The sequence below is a fragment of the Salmo salar genome, chromosome 02, assembly GCF_965601325.2.
Source record: "Salmo salar chromosome 02, fSalSal1, whole genome shotgun sequence".
Lineage (NCBI taxonomy): Eukaryota > Metazoa > Chordata > Actinopteri > Salmoniformes > Salmonidae > Salmo > Salmo salar.
In genome coordinates, this window is record NC_138292.1 from 55922044 (window position 1) to 55946414 (window position 24371).

The 24371-nt window shown below is 42.9% G+C and overlaps 1 protein-coding gene across 1 annotated transcript in view; it reads right to left on the minus strand.

Moving 5' to 3' along the window:
- LOC106588251 (sphingosine kinase 1-like) overlaps nucleotides 1-23138 on the minus strand; it is a 28333-nt gene extending 5195 nt beyond the window's left edge. Inside the window, exons 1-4 of the mRNA XM_014177092.3 lie at nucleotides 22491-23138; nucleotides 6682-6831; nucleotides 632-726; nucleotides 186-301 (exon numbers count right to left, since the gene is read on the minus strand). Coding sequence (XP_014032567.3) covers nucleotides 186-301; nucleotides 632-726; nucleotides 6682-6831; nucleotides 22491-22923 — 794 coding nt within the window. The 5' untranslated portion in view covers nucleotides 22924-23138. The remainder of the gene's footprint in view (nucleotides 1-185; nucleotides 302-631; nucleotides 727-6681; nucleotides 6832-22490) is intronic.
- Nucleotides 23139-24371: the final 1233 nt, after the last annotated feature.

Below are 24371 nucleotides of genomic sequence, written 5' to 3' on the forward strand. Positions count from 1 at the left end.
TTCTTTGAGGTAATCACTGATTCAACATGGGAAACATCAAAGCAATGCATTACTTGCCACAAGTAATCATGCCAGATTGAGTACTTCAAGGAAGGGGAGGGGGAAAGCACGCATTTTCAAAGTACATTTTTGGGACTAACTGCTGCTATCTAACTGCTCCATGGGGGTCTTGGTGTGTCACCCACCCAGAGTAGTGGTGTATAGAGGCAGCCAGGGCGTTACCGGAGCCCCCTGGTAGGATGCCCAGTGGGGTCTGGATGGCCTTCTCCCAGTCCTCTCTCTCCATCAGGCCATTCACAACCTGGGGGGGGGGGGGGGGGACAGAGAGCAGGGGTCACCCAACAGCCAGAGACTCACCAGATCTAGGGCCCCTTTCACAGACCAAGATGAGGCCTGGTCTAAACTAAACTGCACTTTCAGTGGGAACTCTCCAAAAATAGGCTGAAAATCGGTGTCTGTGTAACAATATGCAAAGTCAGGCAGAACCACGGATCTCAGCAAACTGGGGTTTGAGGTTTAGAAGCTAAATGGATGCCCTGTCGGCACTAAAAGTTCCAAGACAGTTACTAGGTCAAGTAAGAATGTAAATTTGAATTAGTGTCGGGAATGGATTATTGCATTTGTACCTCACCTCAAACAGCAGTCCATCCCCGGACATGATGACTAGAGCGCCCCACTTTGACAGGTCAGCCTCTCTCACCAACTCCCTGGCATGGTTCTGCCGCTCTGAAAACATACAAGGAAGAAGAGTACATTTACATGTGTTTAGGTGTGTACGTGGCCGTAAAATCACTGTGTGTTATTGTAGTGTCAAAATCCCTCTCTTTTGTAGTTGTGAGACCTTTAACTTTCCAATCAATTTGGGAATCAAGAGGGTGTGTGGTTTGACAAAGTGCAGAAATTTGAGATGACAAGGGCAAGTATGACCCTTCAGGGGACAAACTGTTGTGAATATGTAACAGTAGAGCTTCCGTCCCTCTCCTCGCCCCTACCTGGGCTTGAACCAGGGACCTCTGCACACATCAACAACTGACACCCACGAAGCATCGTTACCCATCGCTCCACAAAAGCCGCGGCCCTTGCAGAGCAAGGGGAACAACTACTTCACGGTCTCAGAGCGAGTGACGTCACCGATTGAAAGGCTATTAGCGCGCACCACCGCTAACGAGCTAGCCATTTCACATCGGTTACAAATACAATAGCTGAACAACAAAACAAAGGGAACATGGAAGGTAGACTACACAGGAGATTGGTGGTAGAGCACAACTGATATGCCACCTACAGTACCAGGCTCAGTGGAGGCTGGTGAGGGGAGGACGGCTCATAATAATGTCTGGAACGGTGTAAATGGAATGGCAAACCCATGGAAACTATATATTTGTTGTATCTGATACCATTCCACCAATTCCACTTCAGACGTTTCCATGATCCCGTCCTCCTCAATTAAGGTGCCACCAACCTCCTGGCTAGCAGCACATGTCTTTAGGGCAGACAGGACAGTTGATATGCCACCTTAATGAAATGCAGTATCACATTGTAAATTAGATTAAAAGGCCAAATTACGTTATAGGGCCCTCCATCAAATTTGACTGAGGCAATCAACAGATTGTACATTGCGACAGGAGTAGGATTACGTTTCCCTTATGATGCTGATCTAAGGTCAGATTCTCCCTCAATGGTTAAGGTTGGGCTTAGGTGAGGGTAAGCTGATCCTAGAACTGTATCCATCATTCCACCAGGAGAAGGATAATGTTTCCCCTAGCACTGACCTAAAGTCAGTTTTGTGTTATTTATCAGTATGGTTAAGGTTATGCTCAGGTGAGGGTAAACTGCTTGTAGATCTGTACTAATGGCTCCTAGAGCTGTAATTAATTTTCTTTAGGGGGCAGTAGTCTGTCAGTGGAGGCTGCTGAGGGGAGGATGGCTCATAATAAGGGCCGGAACGGAGTGAATGAAATGGCATGGAAACCATGTGTTTGATGTATTTGATAACATTCCACCAATTCCGCTCCAGCCCTTACCATGAAGCCCATCCTCCCCAATTAAGGTGCCACCAACCTCCTGTGTAGTCTATATATAGTGAGTGACTGGTACTGCTTCCTGTATCATCACCATTACTTTTCAATCGCACCTTTTATTCCCCTACATTTCCCTAACACTCTGCCAGGTTAATATTAGCAGCACAATCTCAGAGAGAAGCGCACACGTTCACGCACACACACACACACACACACACACACACACACGCACACACGTATTTCCTCTCGCCTCAAAACACACTCTTTATAAAAGGCCAGACCGTCTAAGAGCTCTTTGGTTGTAGCCACTCAAGCTTAACAGTATAAGCCAAGTCTCTCTTTCTTCCCCAGGGAATCTTATCTCTACCTCTCTCTAAGGCTGTGTTTACACAGGCAGCCAATTCTGATCTTTTTTACACTAATTGGTCTTTTGACCAATCACATCAGATCTTTTTCATAGCTGATCTAATTTGGTCAAAAACATCAGATTTGGGCTGCCTGTGTGATTGCAGTGTCTGTTTGCACAGAGATACTGTATAGCAGTATGTAACCCCCAGCGTTACATATTGTTGTTGTAGCCCCGGACAAAAACACCTGATTCTGCTTGTCAAGGGCTTTATGATTAGTTGACAAATAGAATCAGGTGTGCTTGTCAGGGGGCCACAACAACAATATGTACCGCTGGGAGTACTGGAGGACCGGAGTTGGGCAACACTCTTGTAGATCTTGATGAAACCCACCGACAGCAATACCCTCTCTCTATTTTTCCTTTCCGTGTATGTAGTCTACAATACAGTAGTGCGATTGTTCAGTGTATCGTTTTATGCTGGTCTTGACACAGCAGTAGAGAGCATTTCCCTCTGCAACATAGGCCTCGGGGGGGGGGGGGGTATCCGTGCCAAATGGCACCCTACCCCCGACATAGTGCACTACTTTTGACCAGGGCCTACTTTTGACCAAGTAGTGCACCGTGTAGGGAATAGGGTGCCATTTGAGACGCAGCGAGACCTTTCGTTCATTACCCTCCTGCTGGGCCTGAGAACCGTATATACAGGCAGGGAAAATCAATTTCCCTTCACCAGTCTCCTCACGTGACATTTGCATATGCAGAGGCTGTAAACGTAGTGTGTAGATAACCGGTCAGTGTTAAGGCGGAGGGCAGCGCAGCTGGAAAATATAAGTTGGCTGGTTGCTAAGTAGGAGGAGATGTTGTTAACCCACTCCCTTTACTGTTAATGGTGATCGCTGATAGTAGCCGCTAGCAAAAAGGCAGGGAGATAGCATGTGTGTGTGTTAAAGTGCTCACACGCATACACACAAACAGCTCGGGGCGGGGGCTGTGCTTTTAGTCATTTTTATGAGTGTTTGCGCGAGGTTGGATGTTAAAATATATGAGGTCTGGGAATGGGTGCAGTACAGACAGCTGACGGGGAAGTTGGTGCTTTTAGTCATTTTTATGAGTGTTTGTTTTGGTGTTGGGTTGGAAGGTAAAATATAGAGGACTGGGTGCAGGGCAGTACTGTAGTGTAGCTTGACTGACCGGCTCAGTCTCTGGGCTGCAAGCAATTGTTCTTCCTCTTCCCAGCTCTGTGGCTCTGTGCCTCGAGATAATCATTACACCACTCCCTTCTGCTCTACACTGGCCCTTGGGTGGAGGGGAGGTGTGTGTGAGTTTGGCCAACTATCCTGTTCTCTACAGTGTGTGTGTGTGTGTGTGTGTGTGTGTGTGTGTGTGTGTGTGTGTGTGTGTGTGTGTGTGTGTGTGTGTGTGTTGTGGACAACTATCCTGTTCTCTGCACTGTGTGTGTGGGCGTGCACATGTGTCTCTCAGGGCAGCCATCGTTGTCCCTCTAAAGAAGCTATAATTCAGACTCGGATTCCAAAAAACAGAACGAGCGCGAGGCTTAACCTTCGATGCCACCATGTAGTTTCATGTCCCCAGACTCCCCTCGTCCTACTCACTTTGCTTCACTCTCCTTTCTCTGTCCCCCTCCTCCCAGCCACACTCTCACTGACCCTGCCTCCCACAAAAGGGAGGTTCCAAACCCATCTCACACAAGGGTATATACAGTATGCTGCTGGGCTAAGGCCACAGTCATGACAGACATGACATTTGAAAAAAGGGACATTTTAATGGTCTGGGAATGATGAGGATCGCACCAGGGCTCCATAATGCACACGGACAGTAATAGCAGGGGTCCTTTTCCTTGCCGTGTGTGCCTACCTGTTCACAAAGGCTATGCCGAGTGTGTGTCTAACTGGAGACTTTGGGTCAACAGAGGTGGAGCAGAAGTGTGTGTGTGTGTGTGTGTGTGTGTGTGTGTGTGTGTGTGTGTGTGTGTGTGTGTGTGTGTGTGTGTGTGTGTGTGTGTGTGTGTGTGTGTGTGTGTACATAAGTCAACCCGGTTGGGAGCTGGAGGACACGCTGTGGCAGCTTAGTCAGCACCCAGGGACTGGGACTGCGTGAGGGATGTAGAACCACTAGAACCCCCCCCCCCTGTGGACCAGCCATAGAACAGGCCACAGGCTATAGAACTCACTGTACTGTTTTGAAAAACTAACCTAGGTTACAACGACACTGGAAAGATAACATCCCGCAAACGATTCTCCTAGGTCTCAAACTGACTGACTCTTAGTAGAAAAAGCCAGTGTTGACTATTATCTAGTTTCCGGGTCATATTATGGACTTTTACTGTTCTGTTCCAAAACCAACACAGCTAGCACTGATGGTAGATGGGTCACAACTGCACTGATCTCACTGGGAAGACTGTCCCTGGGAAAAGAAGTGGGAGATAGCTAAGAGCGAGGGAAAGACAGCGCGAGAGAGAGAAAGAGAGAAACAGAGATCCTTTGAGACCCTCGTGCCAAGCATCCTCCATGACCAGTTGCCCCGTCTCCCTCTGGGTAGTGAACTCATCCTTCCCCTCCCACTGGCACCAAACACAGCCAGGGCTCCAATAATGGGCCTGTCCTCGCTCATTAGCGTCCCCATGCTAACCGTCCGCCAGGCTAGCACAGCTCTGGCCCTGCCTCACTGGATTAGCACCCAGAGCCTCTGATATTTTCCTTTCCCATTGACCTTTTCAGCATGGTTCCAGTAAATGGATAACCAGTCCAGCCCAGTACAGCTTGGCTCGGCTGGACTCTAGTGTTAAAAGGTGTAGCAATGGTGATGCAGAATCTTTGTTTGCAAACTAACGCCTGCACAACCTTTTTGTCTTACTCTGAAAAGTGTTGGCATCTACCTGTATGGTGACTACCTGGCTATTACAGGTTAGATTGAATCAAGCCCAGCGTCTCCGAGCTGTGGCTGATCATGGAGAAGGATGATGACATCCCAATAGACAATGTCCTAGAGAGATTCTAAAGTCAGAGATGATCTACCCTTGTGTCTGGCAAGCTAGATCACCCATCCTTCTGCATAGGACTAGAACAAGGGCTCTCTTCAATGGGGAATTGACTGTTCTCAGAAATAATGTGCTTTTACATAGATTAAATTCTCCATTCTATCCAGACTTTGTTCTCAGGATTAATTTCCCATAAAGTGTGTCCCCAAAGTCAGGGGTAGTTCTGAACTCTTTTTTTTAAATATATTTTCCAATTTTAACATATTCAGCATTTCAGAATGCGTTCAGAGGAATGCTCTCTCAGTTCTGGGAAAGGGATTAACTTTCTTGCCTGCTCTCTGACACTGCAGTCATTTAAGAACAGAGAGAGGGAGAGAAACTCAATAACCTAAAACTAGGGCTGAAATGTAGGGCTTCAAAAGCTACATCCGGATCATATTCATTAGGGACCAAGTGGTAGAAAATGTACTAAAACATGGTAGGGACTGCCTAAACTTGTCCAACAACAAACGTTTCTTTTTCAGTTACAAAGCGGTTAGCTACGGTGTGCCCTGATGGATATGACCCATCTGATAAGCTTTGAACCAGAAGCCCAATGCAAAACCAGGACATTATCATTACAATGTCCCCAGACTGTGGCAGCACACATTATAATGATTACCCCATCAATGTGGCTTATAAATTACACACACACACACACACACACACACACACACACACACACACACACACACACACACACACACACACACAGATTATTAGCCCATCAATAGGGTCCATAACATGAAATCAGATTGAGGTTTGTGTATAAACATAACATATTACATAATGGATCTACATACATACATATGTGCCAGCAGCAGATGAATGACTGCCAGCTAACGATGAAAACAGCCAGAGGATTTATAATGGGGGGAGAGAAAGAGGGAGGGTCAGCTTGAGAGAGACGGCCATTAGCTGCTTTGCTTTGTGGGATATTGCCAATTAGAGTGGAGGGACACAGAATGATGGTTTCTGTTTTGTTTGTCCAGTCTGCCAAGCGGTTGAGCGTGTGTGTGTGTGTGTGTGTGTGTGTGTGTGTGTGTGTGTGTGTGTGTGTGTGTGTGTGTGTGTGGTGCTGGTAGTGCAGTGCTTTGACAGTCGAGTTATTCATTAACCTGTAATTGCAGGTGTCAGTGCAGGATATTGACCTGTGATAACCTGTGTGTCAGTGTATGTACATGCATTAACTCAGCAGAGATGACGTGCGTGTGTGTGTGTGTGTGTGCTTTCATGCATGCATGTGTGTATATGCACGTACAGTACGCTAAACTCACCAGTGATGACCAGTGTGTGTGGGATCCCGGCCTCGTTAAGCATGCGTTGGACGTGTCCGGTGAAGAGGCTGAGGGCCTGGCCCTTCCCACTGTGGGGGTTCACCAGTAGCATGACGCCGCAGGGACGGTGCACCTCACTGTAAAGCACACCTAGAACAGAGAGATGCATGGACAGAGGTTATGACAGATGTTAGACCTGCTATTTCTGATAACCTTGGCAGAAAATCCCATAAATACAATCCTACACAATTATAAAGTTCATATTCAGTGTGTTTAGCATAATTACATTTGTCCCTTTCTGTAACATACATGATTTCCAGTGTTTCACCCAAGGTGCGGGTTGATGGTCACTAGACATGACACTGAATGTTATGGATGATTCTCATGTCTGTTGATAGTGATTGACGCCAGACTGGAGGTACAAGGATCGAGGACACACTGATGTGTGATTCTGTAGCAGCGGACAGTCATTCCCTTTTTGGTTTAACGTCCTACAAGCCTCTCGGGCTGGCGTTTCCAGAACATTTGGTGCTGTCGGATTAGGACATAAAGGGCCTGTCTCCAAGAGGCCAGTTAGATATTTTCTCTACTTCTGTGCTGGGTGTTGTATCCCTGTGCAACTTGTAATAAACCAGATAGACTCAATCTGTGACTTCTCTTTCGTTACAATAATAGGCAATGGAGGGAGAAGCTTGATGTTACTATTATTAAGGCCAGGAGTTTTTCCCGACAATGTTCCATGACCAGGCCCTATAACTAGAGCCCAGAGTTTTTCCTGTTTAGGTCACATTGGTAGTCAGGAAAAACTCCTGTCCCTTATGTCTACCATTAATCCTCAGAATATACTGATTAGACAAACACTCAGAACTATGACTCGGGCTTCTTTGCCAATTATTAACTTTCTGCATCAGTTCTCTCGAGCTAAACCATTCTGGGAAATTAAAGTATTTTAGTCACGGAGGATGGAAAAGCAAGATAAACAAGTTTGACAGATGATGAATGACTTGCTATGGGTGGAGCACAGGGACAGTGCTTTGGATGCTCCCTGGATGAGGTCATCCACCAACATCAAACCTAATTGGCAGGATGTGTTTTTCTAGACGACAACACGTCTACTGGAGCTACTGTCAACATATATTGCAGACTACACCATTACAAGTTAGGAAACACCACCTATCAGAGTTACCATATCTGTACTACTGTGAACAGTGTATTGCAGACTATGAGTGTGTCCCAAATCGCACCCTATTCCCTTTATAGTAGTGCACTACTTTTGAGTAGGGAATAGGGTGCCATTAGGGATGCAAGCCTCTGACAACACAGGTTAGGTTATGAAACCTCACCTATCAGTACCGTAGATCTGTGGTATCTGTGGAGTTTGGTCACGGGGCTTTGACTTAGCGTAAGAGGGCATAAGATGGAATGGTCTACTGTAAGAGCCTTGTCACAAGGCAGTTAAAGTGACATCGTGTTTTCTTGTGTGTTTGATAACACATGGTCTCAGTTAACATGGCCTATTGTACCTAGATAGGCTTCCTACCTTGCTTGACGTATACCGAACAAAAATATCAACTCAACATGTAAAAGTGTTTGTTCTGTGTTCCGTGAGCTGAAATAAAAGATCCCAGAATTATCCGTACACACAAAAAGCTTATTTCTCTCAAATTTAGTGCACACACTAGTTTACATCCCTGTTAGTGAGCATTTCCCCTTTGACAAGATAATCCATCCCCCTGACAGAAGTGGCATATCACGAAGCTGATTAAAAAGCATCATTACACAGGTGCACCTTGTGCTGGGGACAATAAAAGGCCACTTTAAAATGTGCTTTTTTTAATGGGGGAAAATGTATTCTGATTGGCTGGTCCTGGCTCCCCAGTGGGTGGTCCTGGCTCCCAAGTGAGTGGGCCTATGCCTTCCCCACCCATGGCTGCACCCATGCCCAGTCATGTGAAATCCATAGATTACGGCAAAATTAATTTATTTCAATTGACTGATTTCATTATATGAACTGTAACTCAGCAAAATTGTTAAAATTGTCTGTCTTTGTTCAGTATAGATAAAGCTTTGTAGCGGCCCCAAATACACTTCCATTTAAAAAAAACACACCCTCACACAAAATATAGGTTGAATCAATATGGTAAACATCATGAATTTGCTAAAAAAGCCACACTGTTTTTCATATCTCATTCTAACCACATACCAACAATAGTGTTTTCGATTCATTCCAAGTTGAATTTACGTTTGCTACCACTTTAATATCAACCAAATTGGATGTTTATCGGATGTCTTTGCCTGATGGATCTTGTTCCTATGAAATGTGGACACTTTCTTAACAAGTAATGAAGTTCTGGGAGGACGAAGATGGCAGGGCCCTCATTCATAACCGTTGAGTAAATTTCACACGAAATGTCCGCATGCTCCATTTCTGAAAAGTCTGTGCACGTACAAAAATATTGGGAGTTATTGATATTTTACAGTGACTTTTTCAAGCTAAACATGCATGCTGCTTGTCCGCACACTGACACATTCTGCAAGATTGATTGCATATTCAAACAATTTAAAAGTAGGCTAAACGCTAAAGCCCACACCCCCAGATCAATTGTTGTTCACTATTTTGTTTATCAATAGACGACTAGGGTTCTATGTCCTTCCTTGGTAGTCTCTGAGATTAAACAGACAACGATATTACGCTCCCATCACACAGCAATACTGTAGCCTACCCATACTGTCAAATTACAGTACCAGTCAAAAATGTGGACACACCTACTCATTACGAAATTCAACCAAACGAAACTACTCTGGTACATTTTATTGTCAGTTATATGATACTGTCAGTTTAGGGGTTATTGAAAGACGGGACAATCTCTTTTTCTTCAAATAGTTTTCTAAATATTAACAACATTTGAAATATACAGTACCAGGCAAAACTTTGGACACACCTACTCATTCAAGGGTTTTTCTTTATTTTTAATATTTTCTACATTGTAGAATAATAGTGAAGACATTACAACTATGAAATAACACATATGGAATCATGTAGTAACCAAAAAAAGTGTTAAACAAATCAATATATATTTGATATTTGAGATTCTTCAAAGTAGCCACCCTTTGCCTTGATGACAGCTTTGCAGATTCTTGGCATTCCGTTTTTTTATGAACACAATTTATCATCATATACCCCATTTGCACAAAATACTTACTTGCCAGCTTGCAATACAATATTTCAACCACTCGCAGATGTGTGTATGCATGGTCTAGAGTTTGTGGAGAGGTGAGCACATTCTCACGTCAAGTAAATTTATTATAAATGCCAATCTTTGCATGAAAAATGGCGCTAGCACATTTTGGGGTTATATTTGGTACTTAAGCACGGTTTATAAATGAGGCCCCAGGGCAGTTCCCTCATAAATCATTTGGCATGGACCTGTGCCAACCCAGCTGGAAAGGGCCCCAACCATGCTGTGTTTTTGCCTCCTCATTACCTACAAGCCCTGTCTTGTCTGGACCCATTGACACTTCCTCTTAGCCAACCTACCCATTCCTAAACATTCCTTCATTATAAACTGGCTGTGGTTGAGAGTACCACCTCCACCTACGGTCTTGGTTGTCAGCAAGATGCAACGGTTAAGGTCAGGAGTTTTTCCAGGTGAAACTGGTCTCTAGCTGACCTGACCACGAAAGCTCTTGGCCCTAGTTATAGTATAGCCCTAGTATCCTACAGCCTATAACTAGGGTTTGGAGGTTTTCCTGGTCAAATCGGGGAACATCCAGTATAACCCATCATCAGCTAAACGACATGGCTCATTGCCACATGACACATCTAGACGAAACCAACAAAGCACACACCCAAACAGATAGAAATAAATTAGCAATCTGGTTTCTCTAGAAATAAAAACGGACATTATTCATTGTGTCCGCCTCCCCACAATGGCTCTTTTGTACCCGGGGGAAGCCACGGCTGCATTTCTAGAATCCTTATTGTGACTAATGAATCGTGATACTAGATGTTGCTCTCGGTTTGTTTTGGCCTGTTGTGGTCGGAGCTCGGAACAGATCTGTGTCCCCTTAACAATCACATCTGAGCATGCTCAGTGGGCACTGAGGTAACACAGTAGTGTGGGGGCGGATAAAGTTACAACAACACTTGCCATGCCCTTAAAAGGTCATAATCGTGTCATCCTCATTAAAGGTCAATCTCTTAATCCTCAACATCTTATGGTTGCGACATGTAGTGGTAGCAGACTACTATAAAACTATAGTCTGGTTGTTATCTGTTTTAGTCTGTTGCCCGTGGTTAAGTAGATAAACACTGATAGTATTTATTATGACACAATTAAGACACAATAAAAAAAAAGCCAATAGAATTACTGTAGAACAACGAAGGCAAATTGGCCACAAACAATTATTCGGGATGGTTAAAGATGCCATTAAAAGGCACTATCCAAACCCGATTACTGTAGAACCATCTTGACAGTGGTAAAGCAAACAATTCCAAAGCAACGCTTGCTGTCTGAGCGACATTTCAACTGAATTCACTAGTGCGGTGATTAAGAAATGTCTCAATCCGTAGACTTCAAAACCTAGAGTGAACAATTTGTCCTGAGCTTTAATGAAAGAATCACTACTCTGTTATTCGCCACGGGAAATTCCAGTTGAAATGAAAGGGAAAGGAGAAAAAAACCCTATAGAATATTTTTCTGGTCTAGGCTTAGGAAGGCATCTTAGAAAACGCAAACTTGCACAGTATTGCGTGACAGATCTCGCCTGCGACTCAGTGATGTTTCTGTTCTCGTTACACATGGAAGACGGAGCATTTGTTTATTTATTAGCTAACACTCACTTTTCCTCGAATCTGAACTGGGTGGCTTACAGCTTCAATTGACTATATAAGATGTTGGTGTAGGGTGAAGTTGCCTCTAGATACACTGATCTTGGGTCAGTTTTCCCTCAGATGGTTAAGGTTAGGATTGGGGGAGAGGAAGCTGATCCTAGATCTGTACCTAGGGGTAAGTTCACCCCTGAGCGATGATGTTCATATCAGGGACAGGCAGTGAAAGACAGTTCAACTTCCTTGACTTTCGGTTGAACTTCCAACGAAAACATTCTTTGAATTATGCATTAGCTACTTTTTCTAATGTCTCTACTAGTTTGACTGTAGCTCAAGTTCTCTGTTTGGGGAGACTGTGGAGGTATGACACAGCATTAATTGCGGCTGAATAAGCCTGAGGTGACCTAACTATCTTTATAGGAAGGAAGGGAAGGCAGGGTGCCAGGTGTTTTATACACTTGGCTGGGCCCAATATGTATTTCTGTCTGCAGTCTATGTGGTTATGAATACCTGATGTGGCCATTCTCCCTCCTCTGTCTCTCTCATTGTGTCTCTCTCTCTCTCCTTGTGTCGCTCACTCTGTTCTTTGGGAGTTCTGTCTAGGGGGAGAGGATAGTGGGACAGGGGGTTCTGCTATCCTGCTATCTCTTTCCCCCACCTCACTTACTCAGGCTCACTTCTAACAATGTTTGAACACGTATCTTTCCTCCCTTCCTTGGAGTAATCCCTGATCTAACATGATTAGTGGTGTAAGCAATGCAGAGGCGTGCTTGCTTACACCTATCTGACTGTTAGTTAGGTCAGTGATAACTTTAAAAGTAGGGAGGAAGTAAAAATGCATTTTTTTAAATCTTCCTTAAGATGGTAAGGCCCTCATCCGCCACCTTTTAGCCTTTCTACACATTGGCTCAGCCACTTTGTGGTCCTGAGCCAGACGTCACAGTTTCATAGCAAACAGTTTACTATAATGTATGTTACATTCAGGTCGTAATACAGTTGTTTATAGAGGCTTGTTTTGACCTGAAGAAATGGTATTGACTGCACCTTCAAAACGTGGTTCTCAGACACAGTCATAACTCATACAAGGTGTCTATGTGCCTTTATGACCATAGTAGTCTGACCTAAATTAAACTAAATTAAACTACACTGGTACATTATACTGTCAGTTATATGATATTGTCAGTTCAGGTATTATTGAAAGACACAATCTCAACTTTGTCTTCAAATATTTTTCTAAATATTAACATTTGAAATATTCAGTACCAGGCAAAAGTTTGGACATTCATTCAAGGATTTTTCTTTATTTTGACTATTTTCTACATTGTAAAATAATAGTGAAGACATCCAAACTATGAAATAACACATATGGAATCATGTAGTAACCACAAAAAGTGTTAAACAAATCAAAATATTTTATATTCTTCAAAGTTCTAACCCTTTGCCTTGACAGCTTTGCACACTCTTGGCATTCTCTCAACCAGCTTCATCTGGAATGCTTTTCCAACAGTCTTGAAGGAGTTACCACATATGCTGAGTACTTTTCGGCTGCTTTTCCTTCACTCTGCGGTCCAACTCAACCCATACCATCTCAACTGAGTTAAGGTCAGGTGAATGTGGAGGCCAGGTCATCTGATGCAGCACTCCATCACTCTCCTTCTTGGTTAAATAGTCCTTACACAGCCTGGAGGTATGTTGGGTCATTGTCCTGTTGAAAAACAAATGATGGTCCCACTAAGCGCAAACCAGATGGGATAGCGTATCGCTGCAGAATGCTGTGGTAGCCATGCTGGTTAAGTGTACCTTGAATTCTAAATAAATCACAGCCAGGGTCACCAGCAAAGCACCCCCACATCATCACTCCTCCTCCTCCATACTTCACAGTGGAAACCACACATGCAGAGATCATCCGTTCACCCACACCGCGTTCTCACAAAGACACAGCGGTTGGAACCATGAATATCCCATTTGGACTCCAGACCAAAGGACAAATTTCCACAGGTCTAATGTCCATTACTCGTGTTTCTTGGCACATGCAAGTCTCTTTTTCTTATTGGTGTCCTTTAGTAGTGGTTTCTTTGCAGCAATTCGACCATGAAGGCCTGATTCACACAGTCTCCTCTGAACAGTTGATGTTGATATGTGTCGGTTACTTGAACTCTATGAAGTATTTATTTGTGCTGTAATTTCTGAGGCTGGTAACTCTAATTAACTTATCCTCTGCAGCAGAGGTAACTCTGGGTCTTCCTTTCCTGTGGCGGTCATCATGAGAGGCAGTTTCATCATAGCGCTTGATGGTTTTTGCGACTGCACTTGAAGAAACTTGAAGTTTTCCGTATTGACTGACCTTCATGTCTTAAAGTAATGACGGACTGTCGTTTCTCTTTGCTTATTTGAGCTGTTCTTGCCATAATATGGACTTGGTCTTTTACCAAATAGGGCTATCTTCTGTATACCACCCCTACCTTGTCACAACACAACTGATTGGCTCAAATCCATTAAGAAAAGAAATTCCACAAATTAACTTTTAACAAGGCACACCTGTTAATTGAAATGCATTCCAAGCTGGTTGAGAGAATGCCCAGCGTGTGCAAAGCTCTCATCAAGGCAAAGGGTGGCTACTTTGAAGAATCTCAAATATAAAATATATTTTGATTTGTATAACACTTGTTTGGTTACTACATGATTTCATATGTGTTATTTCATAGTTTTGATGTCTTCATTATTATTCTACAAAGTAGAAAATAGTAAAAATAAATAACCATTGAATGAGTAAGTGTGTCCAATCTTTTGACTGGTACTGTATATTTTGATAGACCAAAGTATCAGCAATCACACAACGTAAAGGAACAACGTCCTAATTCCCCCCAAAATTGTCATAAACTGCAACAAACTGGATTTGTCAATTCCGTCAGACACCATAAAAGGCCTTTGATTTTTACATTTATTGTCCAAGTGTTTAAAGGCCTTGATATGTTTAATTTTAACATCAGGTTATTCAAATATGTAATACAAATCTCTAAACTTATTTTTGCTTTCTAGCACTATATCATGCCCCAGGGCTAATTTCGTTAGCATTTTGGCATGTTCTTTTAGATTCAGAACATAAAACAACATTTAGAAAGCAAACTTTTTCCATTGGATCTAGCACAGCAAATACGTCAATAGTTTAAGCATATGTTGCAGAAAAGTGATTAAAATATATATTTTTTTATATTTATATTGACAAAAATATGGATCTTAAGGCGGTTCGCCATCCATGGTGAAGTTAACAAGCCACTGATGGAGTTAATAACAAATACTCAAAATACATATTTTTGCCTATTAAAAAAAAATACTTCAATACAAATATTTGTAAAATATAGAAATTATTCATTTGAAAACCCTCAATTAAAATATAACAATTTTATCTGATCTTTCAGCACTTTGACATTTTTTGGGAGTTGCAACAAAATTTGCAAAAAGTTGCAACAAATTGCACCAAAATTAATATCCTATCTTAATCCATCGGGCAGATGGAGCTGACAGTTTATGGTTGTGACAATGGTGATTTCAATATTGTTTGTTTAAATCTATCAAAGTAGAAAGCTTTACAGACCATGATTTGTCCTGTTGCACTACATGTAATGAGGACATGAACAAGGGGTCCTTATGGTGTCACTGACCCTGTTCATTCATGATTCATTGAATTGACCAAATCTCCAGACACATTTTTTAGGAATCACAGTTTTGAAATACATTTGGTTTAAAATCAGAGAAGGCTTTTTGCAAGAGACTACACAAGATCCTTTTCAGTTAATATTCATTATTACCGTTTTAGAATTTTAAACACTTTGAGAGTTTTAAATTGGGAGCCTTTGCTCCGGACAAGGGCATATCCGGGCATTGAGCAACACATGGAATTGAATAATATTGAAAATATTTAGAAAATTCCAAAAATAAAATCTCTCCCCTTATAAAATTCCTCGAAATGTAATTTTTAATCTCAAATAATAAAACTAAATCAAATACACTGCTCAAAAAAATAAAGGGAACACTAAAATAACACATCCTAGATCTGAATGAATGAAATAATCTTATTAAATACTTTTATCTTTACATAGTTGAATGTGCTGACAACAAAATCACGCAAAAATAATCAATGGAAATCCAATTTATCAACCCATGGAGGTCTGGATTTGGAGTCACACTCAAAATTAAAGTGGAAAACCACACTACAGGCTGATCCAACTTTGATGTAATGTCCTTAAAACAAGTCAAAATGAGGCTCAGTAGTGTGTGTGGCCTCCACGTGCCTGTATGACCTCCCTACAACGCCTGGGCATGCTCCTGATGAGGTGGCGGATGGTCTCCTGAGGGATCTCCTCCGAGACCTGGACTAAAGCATCCACCAACTCCTGGACAGTCTGTGGTGCAACGTGGCGTTGGTGGATGGAGCTAGACATGATGTCCCAGATGTGCTCAATTGGATTCAGGTCTGGGGAACGGGCGGGCCAGTCCATAGCATCAATGCCTTCCTCTTGCAGGAACTGCTGACACACTCCAGCCACATGAGGTCTACCATTGTCTTGCATTAGGAGGAACCCAGGGCCAACCGCACCAGCATATGGTCTCACAAGGGGTCTGAGGATCTCATCTCGGTACCTAATGGCAGTCAGGCTACCTCTGGCGAGCACATGGAGGGCTGTGCGGCCCCCCAAAGAAATGCCACCCCACACCATGACTGACCCACCGCCAAACCGGTCATGCTGGAGGATGTTGCAGGCAGCAGAACGTTCTCCACGGCGTCTCCAGACTCTGTCACGTCTGTCACATGTGCTCAGTGTGAACCTGCTTTCATCTGTGAAGAGCACAGGGCGCCAGTGGCGAATTTGCCAATCTTGGTGTTCTCTGGCAAATGCCCAACGTCTTGCACGGTGTTGGGCTGTAAGCACAACCCCCACCTGTGGACGTCGGGCACTCATACCACCCTCATGGAGTCTGTTTCTAACCATTTGAGCAGACACATGCACATTTGTGGCCTTCTGGAGGTCATTTTACAGGGCTCTGGCAGTGCTCCTCTTGCTCCTCCATGCACAAAGGCGGAGGTAGCGGTCCTGCTGCTGGGTTGTTGCCCTCCTACGGCCTCCTCCACGTCTCCTGATGTACTGGCCAGTCTCCTGGTAGCGCCTCCATGCTCTGGACACTATGCTGACAGACACAGCAAACCTTCTTGCCACAGCTCACATTGATGTGCCATCCTGGATGAGCTGCACTACATGAGCCACTTGTGTGGGTTGTAGACTCCGTCTCATGCTACCACTAGAGTGAAAGCACCGCCAGCATTCAAAAGTCACCAAAACATCAGCCAGGAAGCATAGGAACTGAGAAGTGGTCTGTGGTTACCACCTGCAGAACCACTCCTTTATTGGGGGTGTCTTGCTAATTTCCTATAATTTTCACCTGTTGTCTATTCCATTTGCACAACAGCATGTGAAATGTATTGTCAATCAGTGTTGCTTCCTAAGTGGACAGTTTGATTTCACAGAAGTGTGATTGACTTGGAGTTACATTGTGTTGTTTAAGTGTTCCCTTTATTTTTATGAGCAGTATATTTTCCAACTATAAAAATAAAGTTTCCCTGCCGGACAAGGATTGTCCCGACTTTCAAGAATTCCTGAGTTAGTACATCATACTGTAAGTACATAACCTACCATGATAAGCTCAACACCAACAGACTCTTATATAGTACAATGGTAGCAAGCCAAGTCATGCTTAATTAATGCATGTACCCATCAATGCATTCCTACACATCAGATGGAGGTAGTAGTAAATCTGGACCAACCCCCATCACGAGAAAAACCAGTTTCCACATGAAAGGTTTCTGTATTATAGGTTATCATCACCCATTTGGCCACTAGCAGCCATAACACATATCTTAAGTATAATATGGAGAAGGACTGGGCGATATATCGTGAATGCCGGTAATACCGTTATGAATCCACATACCGGTAAAGATGTTTACAATACCGTCTATAATTTTCATTTTGATAAAAATGCTAAATAAACGAAAGTTCTACAAAAAGTTGTGTCCATGTTTTGTTGAGCATTAAACCATCAGAACAGAGAAAGCCAATTAAAACCACTTAAAATTAATTTGATGCCATCCTAGGGCCATGCACTGCTCATAAAACATATTTTGAATTGGTATTACTCAGAAACATCGAATACCGCTATACTGTCAAAAATGTTGGGATATGATGTTAAAGCCTAGCCTTAATATTGAATGGATTTGTCATAGGCTAGCACATCCACTAAATGTAATTAGCTTAACTGTCTGTATTTGTGCTGGTAAGATACAAATCAATGTGTCTTGCGTAGGCTGTTTTAGTTCCCCCCGCAATTGAGTTTTTTTATATCGATCCTGAAATCGTCTCTGTATACCTACATGAACAGTCCCTCACCAACCTAAATGCATCTTATCCTAGTCTGATGGTACCTCACCAAGACAAACACAAATAGAGTAGTCTTGTACACAACAGTGTGGCAGTGGGTTTGAGCGAGTAAGCAGATCCTGGCTGAGTTGAGACTCAAACCAGACCGACCACAAAGGGTGTGGAGGGAGGAGATGCCTGGTGTGGTGATTTGTTGAATGAGTGAGTGAGTGAGTGAGTGAGTGAGTGAGTGAGTGAGTGAGTGAGTGAGTGAGTGAGTGAGTGAGTGAGTGAGTGAGTGAGTGAGTGAGTGAGATTCAGAGAAAGATGGGGTAGAGAGGGATTCAGAGAAAGATGGGGGAGAGAAAAAGGGGAAAGAGAGTGAGATGGGAGATAAAGATATATAGAGCGTAAGTCAGCGAGAGACAAAGTGAGTGAGAGGAGCGAAGAGGATCTAACCACCGGCTGTCATTCTCCTCTTGAGTGGTGTCTCCTGGGTAACTTCGGCAGTGGGGTGAGATGGTTGTGTTGAATTTTAAAAAAACGACTGAAGTAAAAACTTTACATATTTTTATAACCAACAACTGACCAGATTTTTGCATTTGATAGTTTAATTCTATCACTCAGATTTAACTAAAGACTTGCAGCTTACATGCCTTACAGTACACTGTAAACATGCAACGTAACATAACAGCAGATTATAGCCATGATACTTTACAAATAAAGCTGTGTAGAGGAAGCTGGATACCCATCATGAAAACCCACAACCACATAGTGAGAGACTGCCATTCTCATAGATGATAATAGACCATGTTGGTCTTCGTTGAAACGTGGTTGAAGCATTGTTGTGTCATTAGCCGAATAGAGAACACGAAAAGAACACAGCAAGCCATAAACGTACAAGGACATTCACATTCTTTTCATTCTGTTGATGTAATTAAGATCTCATTCAATGTGCTGTACATTGTTCTGTGTAGCCATGAGGAAAAAACTGATCCAAATTCCTATCAACATTATTGAGTGACAATGACATTTTGCTGATTTTCCGTCCAGCTTGTGTGTGTGTGTGTTGTAATTCCTCTTTTTCTTTCTATAATTTTCACTGAGTGGCCTGAAACACTAAGCTGCTGTGTGAGCCCATGGGTCTAAACAGGGAAGGCCCCAGAGAGGTAGGTGTGTGTGTAAGTGAGAGAGATGGGCTTAGTCAGAGGTCTTGACAGCACGTCAAGGCTCACCATCCAGTTCTGACTTAGAATGTGTGGACAACTACAAATACCTAGGTGTCTGGTTAGACTGTAAACTCTCCTTCCAGACTCACATCAAACATCTCCAATCCAAAGTTAAATCTAGAATTGGCTTCCTATTTCGCAACAAAGCATCTTTCACTCATGCTGCCAAACATACCCTCGTAAAACTGACCATCCTACCGATCCTCGACTTCGGCGATGTCATTTACAAAATAGCCTCAAATACCCTACTCAATAAATTGGATGCAGTCTATCACAGTGCCATTCGTTTTGTCACCAAAGCCCCATATACTACCCACCACTGCGACCTGTACGCTCTCGTTGGCTGGCCCTCGCTTCATACTCGTCGCCAAACCCACTGGCTCCAGGTCATCTACAAGACCCTGCTAGGTAAAGTTCCCCCTTATCTCAGCTCGCTGGTCACCATAGCAGCACCCACCTGTAGCACGCGCTCCAGCAGGTATATCTCTCTGGTCACCCCCTAAGCCAATTCCTCCTTCGGCCGCCTCTCCTTCCAGTTCTCTGCTACCAATGATTGGAACAAACTACAAAAATCTCTAAAACTGGAAACACTTATCTCCCTCACTAGCTTTAAGCACCAGCTGTCAGAGCAGCTCACAGATTACTGCACCTGTACATAGCCCATCTATAATTTAGCCCAAACAACTACCTCTTCCCCTACTGTATTTATTTATTTTGCTCCTTTGCACCCCATTATTTCTATTTCTACTTTGCACTTTCTTCCACTGCAAATCTACCAAATCTACCATTCCTGTGTTTTACTTGCTATATTGTATTTACTTCGCCACCATGGCCTTTTTTGCCTTTACCTCCCTTATCTCACCTCATTTGCTCATTTTGTATATAGACTTATTTGTCTACTATATTATTGACTGTATGTTTGTTTTACTCCATGTGTAACTCTGTGTTGTTGTGTGTCGAACTGCTTGCTTTATCTTGGCCAGGTCGCAATTGTAAATGAGAACTTGTTCTCAACTTGCCTACCTGGTTAAATAAAGGTGAAATAATATATATATTTTTTTAATCTTGGAGAACGGCCGACAAGAGTCCTCAGGGAAAGGACTGCTGTCTCACTGCTGGGGCCTCCGAGTGAAAAAACACACACGACTTTCCATCTCCCTCTTTCTCTTCTGCTTTTGAAGTAGAGGAACAGATGTATGAACACAGAGAACTCAATGCTACCTATTTTCCTAGAAAAACCAAGAACTAAAAGCTGAACCATGCCCCTTAGCATTGGGAATAAAAGATAACTCTGTATCAGTGGAAATCTGTGGTATATTGATCCGTTTCGTCCAGGATCGATAATATCCCATAACATACAATAGTATATTATTACACCCAGTCAACTCCAATAGAATATCAATGTGTGCAACGATGTCTATATAATAACAATATGCTGTCATCCTAGTATTAAATTCCATTTGATATGCTATGTTGTATGATTACACCATGTTCATTACTATACCCTAAATCTCTAAATGTGTATTGTAATGCATGCTGTTGTCTGTGCAGTGCATCTGGTTTGTCGAAGGGGCCATTGGGTAAGATATTAGTAATGGTATTGAGTGTGCTGGAAGTGACCTGCTTTGTTGCTGAAATGAGAGGCCCTTGAGATGTGGGACAATGATGCCTATCTTATTAATTTATCCGCACTGTGTCTCAAATGGTGCCCTATTCCCTGCACAGTGCACTACTTTTGACTGGAGCCCATGCAATAGGGTGTCATTTGGGACTCAGATCCATTTCCACGCTACAAATGCACTGTAATGACATGGGTGCCGCGGGATATGTTGATTTACAGGCAGACGAACAGACGGTAAGGCTCCCTAAAATGGTATGTTGTTTTATGGTAATAAAATGGTTGTGTAAACGTTGAGGCGATATCATTGTCAAGTTTCAAAGGCAACTATAATATCCATGGTACAGTATCTTGCAAAGTTGACTTCTAGCTCATCTCTCCACTATCTTGCTTATTGGACAGTTTGATCATTGTAGTTAGATTGTGCAGCAGCCCACCGCTCGCCCACCATTAGATTTGACGGCACACAGGCATAAATTCGTGTACTGCGTAAATAGAAATACCTCACTTTGCTGAGGAATTTCAATAGCTCACATCCTTTGATAAAGGCTCTCTATAGAATTCCCAGTTACCTCGGTTATAGGCTACCTTAATCTGTTAAGTTAGTGTGATTGGATGCCTAAGCTATAGACTTACATAGCACTTTCCTTCTGAAAGGATCAATCTTGTATTGGTTCCCTGCATTGTTACCATGTCTACAAGGTAAGAGACAATGACGTGGGTTGACCCTTGTTTCTGAACCTTCCAATTAAAGTGCATTTTTCCCACTAGAGTAATTATAGACTTATATCCCTTAACACTCATACCTTTAGTAGGCCTATTGCCTAGATCAGGGCTGCCCAACCCTGTTTCTGGAGATCTACCCTCCTGTGGGGTTTCAGTCCAACCCTAATGTAACACACCTGACTCTACTAATTAGCTGCGCAACAAGACTGAATCAGGGATGCTTAATTCGGGTTGGACTGAAAACCTACAGGAGGGTAGATCTCCAGGAAGAGGGTTCGGCAGCCCTGGTTCTAGATCAGGATTTCTCAACCCCCCCCCCCAGACGTTTCACATTTTAGTTTTAACCCTAAACACCTGATTCAATTCGTCAACTAATCATCAAGCCGTTGACTAATTGAATCAGGTGTACCAGTTTAGGGTTAAAACAAGGAGAGAAGCATGTTGGGAAATCCTGATCTGGATGGGTTTTCTCTGTTAGTATTTCTCTATTAGGCCAGGGGTATTCAACCCTTACCCTATGGAGCCTGCTGGTTCTGTTCTATCTGATCATTCATTCCCAGGTTTAAATCAAAATGAAGAAAAAAAAAGGAACTGGATTCAAAGTCCAGAGTTGAGTTTGAGGGGGTTAGGCTATTGTTATTCTAGATGTTGTTTTGTTGTTACTGTGGCCTGTTAAAGGTTGCTTAGTGAACATTCTGTAATTTGAGTCTGTCTGACCAGTCCTATTGTTTTATTAATTTACGAAAATTAGTTTAAAAAGGTAATAGAATAGCCTGAGACATGACACTGATAAGAAAGTGCGGAACTTGCTCCACAACAATAGACTAGATTACGCAGAAACAACCCTTTGTCTATGACTAAATAATGTGCACTAGACAGGTATACCGACTTCTTAAATAACATGAATGTGATAAGCACAACGAGCACTTTCCTTAACCGATGAGAAAATTATACGAAACTATATGCTTAACTAATTTAATGAATAACTTGCTCACGATTTCTCAAATGTTGCTGACGAACAGAGCTCTCCCGGATAGTGCCAGCCCATTTCTCTGCCTCCTCCAGGTTGGCGCGTGGGTCTTGGAACAGGGCCACCCGAAAGCACTGCTCGACCCGTTGCCTGGCCACCCCAGAGCTCATCCATCGTCTTTTAAAAGGGTAGAAATAGACAGAGAAGTACGCTCCCGCGTCCGCGTTGTCAACTGCGCTGAAAGCCCGGCAGCCGACACAGTCCCTCAAGTTGAAAACCACCTTGCTCCGTCCCGCAGGTGTCGACGTGATCTTCTGAATGGTGAGGTCCCTCTCGGTTAAACTCACCGCGTACCTCACCTTTCGGTTGCCCGTGCCCGTGAATTCCCCGTACTGCAGAACCTTGGTGATTCCGTTGCGATATGATGGAGGGTCCGATTCGGTTATCTTCGGGTCCATCCTGCGCGCAGAGGGAGGAAGGGACGCGATCCGCAGACCTGCTTGCGCGTGATAGGGGGACGCACACAGTCATATACCGGCTGAACAAGCAAGCGGTCCGCAGGGCAAGAGACTGCGAGTGATTTCAACGCAATTAAGATTTTTTTGCCCTTTGAAAAATGTGTCAGGTCGCTCTCTAGTGATAGCATTGAGGAACGACAATTAAAGCGTTGTGCACTGCGCCTGTACCAAAAGTGATCGCCTAGATTTGCCCACGAAATAAGATATACATATATATTTTGTAACAGTATATTTCACATGGGACCTGTCAACGAATTACATTATGTTCAGAATTTTTCATCAGGCCCTGTCTACAAAGTGTATGACAATTGTGTCATTTCGAAAGAATGTAGCCTACATGGGCTCCTCTTCGCTAATCAACGCACCAAGCGAGCAGGAAATGGGGAGCGGAAAAGTGGAGGGCAAAGCATACTTGTCATATCAGTAGAATCTCAGGGAAAATTCCAAATTTGTCTAGACTAGTCTGAAGAAGTGTCCATTTTTAGAAGACGGTCTTAAGCTACTTTAAACCCATGCGTAAAACTGGTCAGCCTTGCCATCTATACAGACTAAACGGAACATGTTTCCCAGTCCTGAAGTTATTTCCGGGAGAAGAATGCAGCAGTCTAACATTCGTCTCAGCCCTTCATCCCAAAATCTCTTATCTGCGGTCTGTGTCCACAGCGCGCTTTCTGGAGGAAGCTGAGCTTGTGTTGTCACCACTAGAACCAGAAAGAGGGAGTGGAGGAAGCTGCCACTTAGTGCGGCTAGCCAGTGCGTTACATCGGTTAGTTTAATGTTATGGTCAGTAAACGCCTCAGTGGCCAATGTTCCTTTCTCTAGAAATGAAGAGTTTAATTCCAAAACGCTATATATCCCTTTTCAGAAATGTTGGTAACTTCAATTCAGATAGCAAAAAACATGGTTATTTGTCTAAATGCAATATATGTCTCACTCTCAGAGAAATAAGTAGACTGCCAGGCTTTACAGTCAAATGTATTAAATAACTACCTTTTTGATAAAGACATGTACAAATGATACCTTTTGTGACGTTTTTCAATAAAGTGATTTGAGATCTCTATGTAAATCATTTAGATTTGACATTTTATGCATTAAGCAGATGGTCTAATTCAGAGCAACCTACATTAAATGCATTCATGTTAAGATACTGTAGCTCAGTAAAACAACCACATATCACAGTCAAACATACAGGATACGAAATTACATTCCAGCTAAACAATGGATATATAGCGTTTTGCAACAAAACACAATTTCATACACATCTAAAGTCTATGAATAAAAAAATCTGAGAACAGTAATATTTTACACACACACACATGAAGGTAAGCAATAATAATTTCTGATGAAAAAACATACATGTGAAAAATTGGTGGATATAACATTTGGGA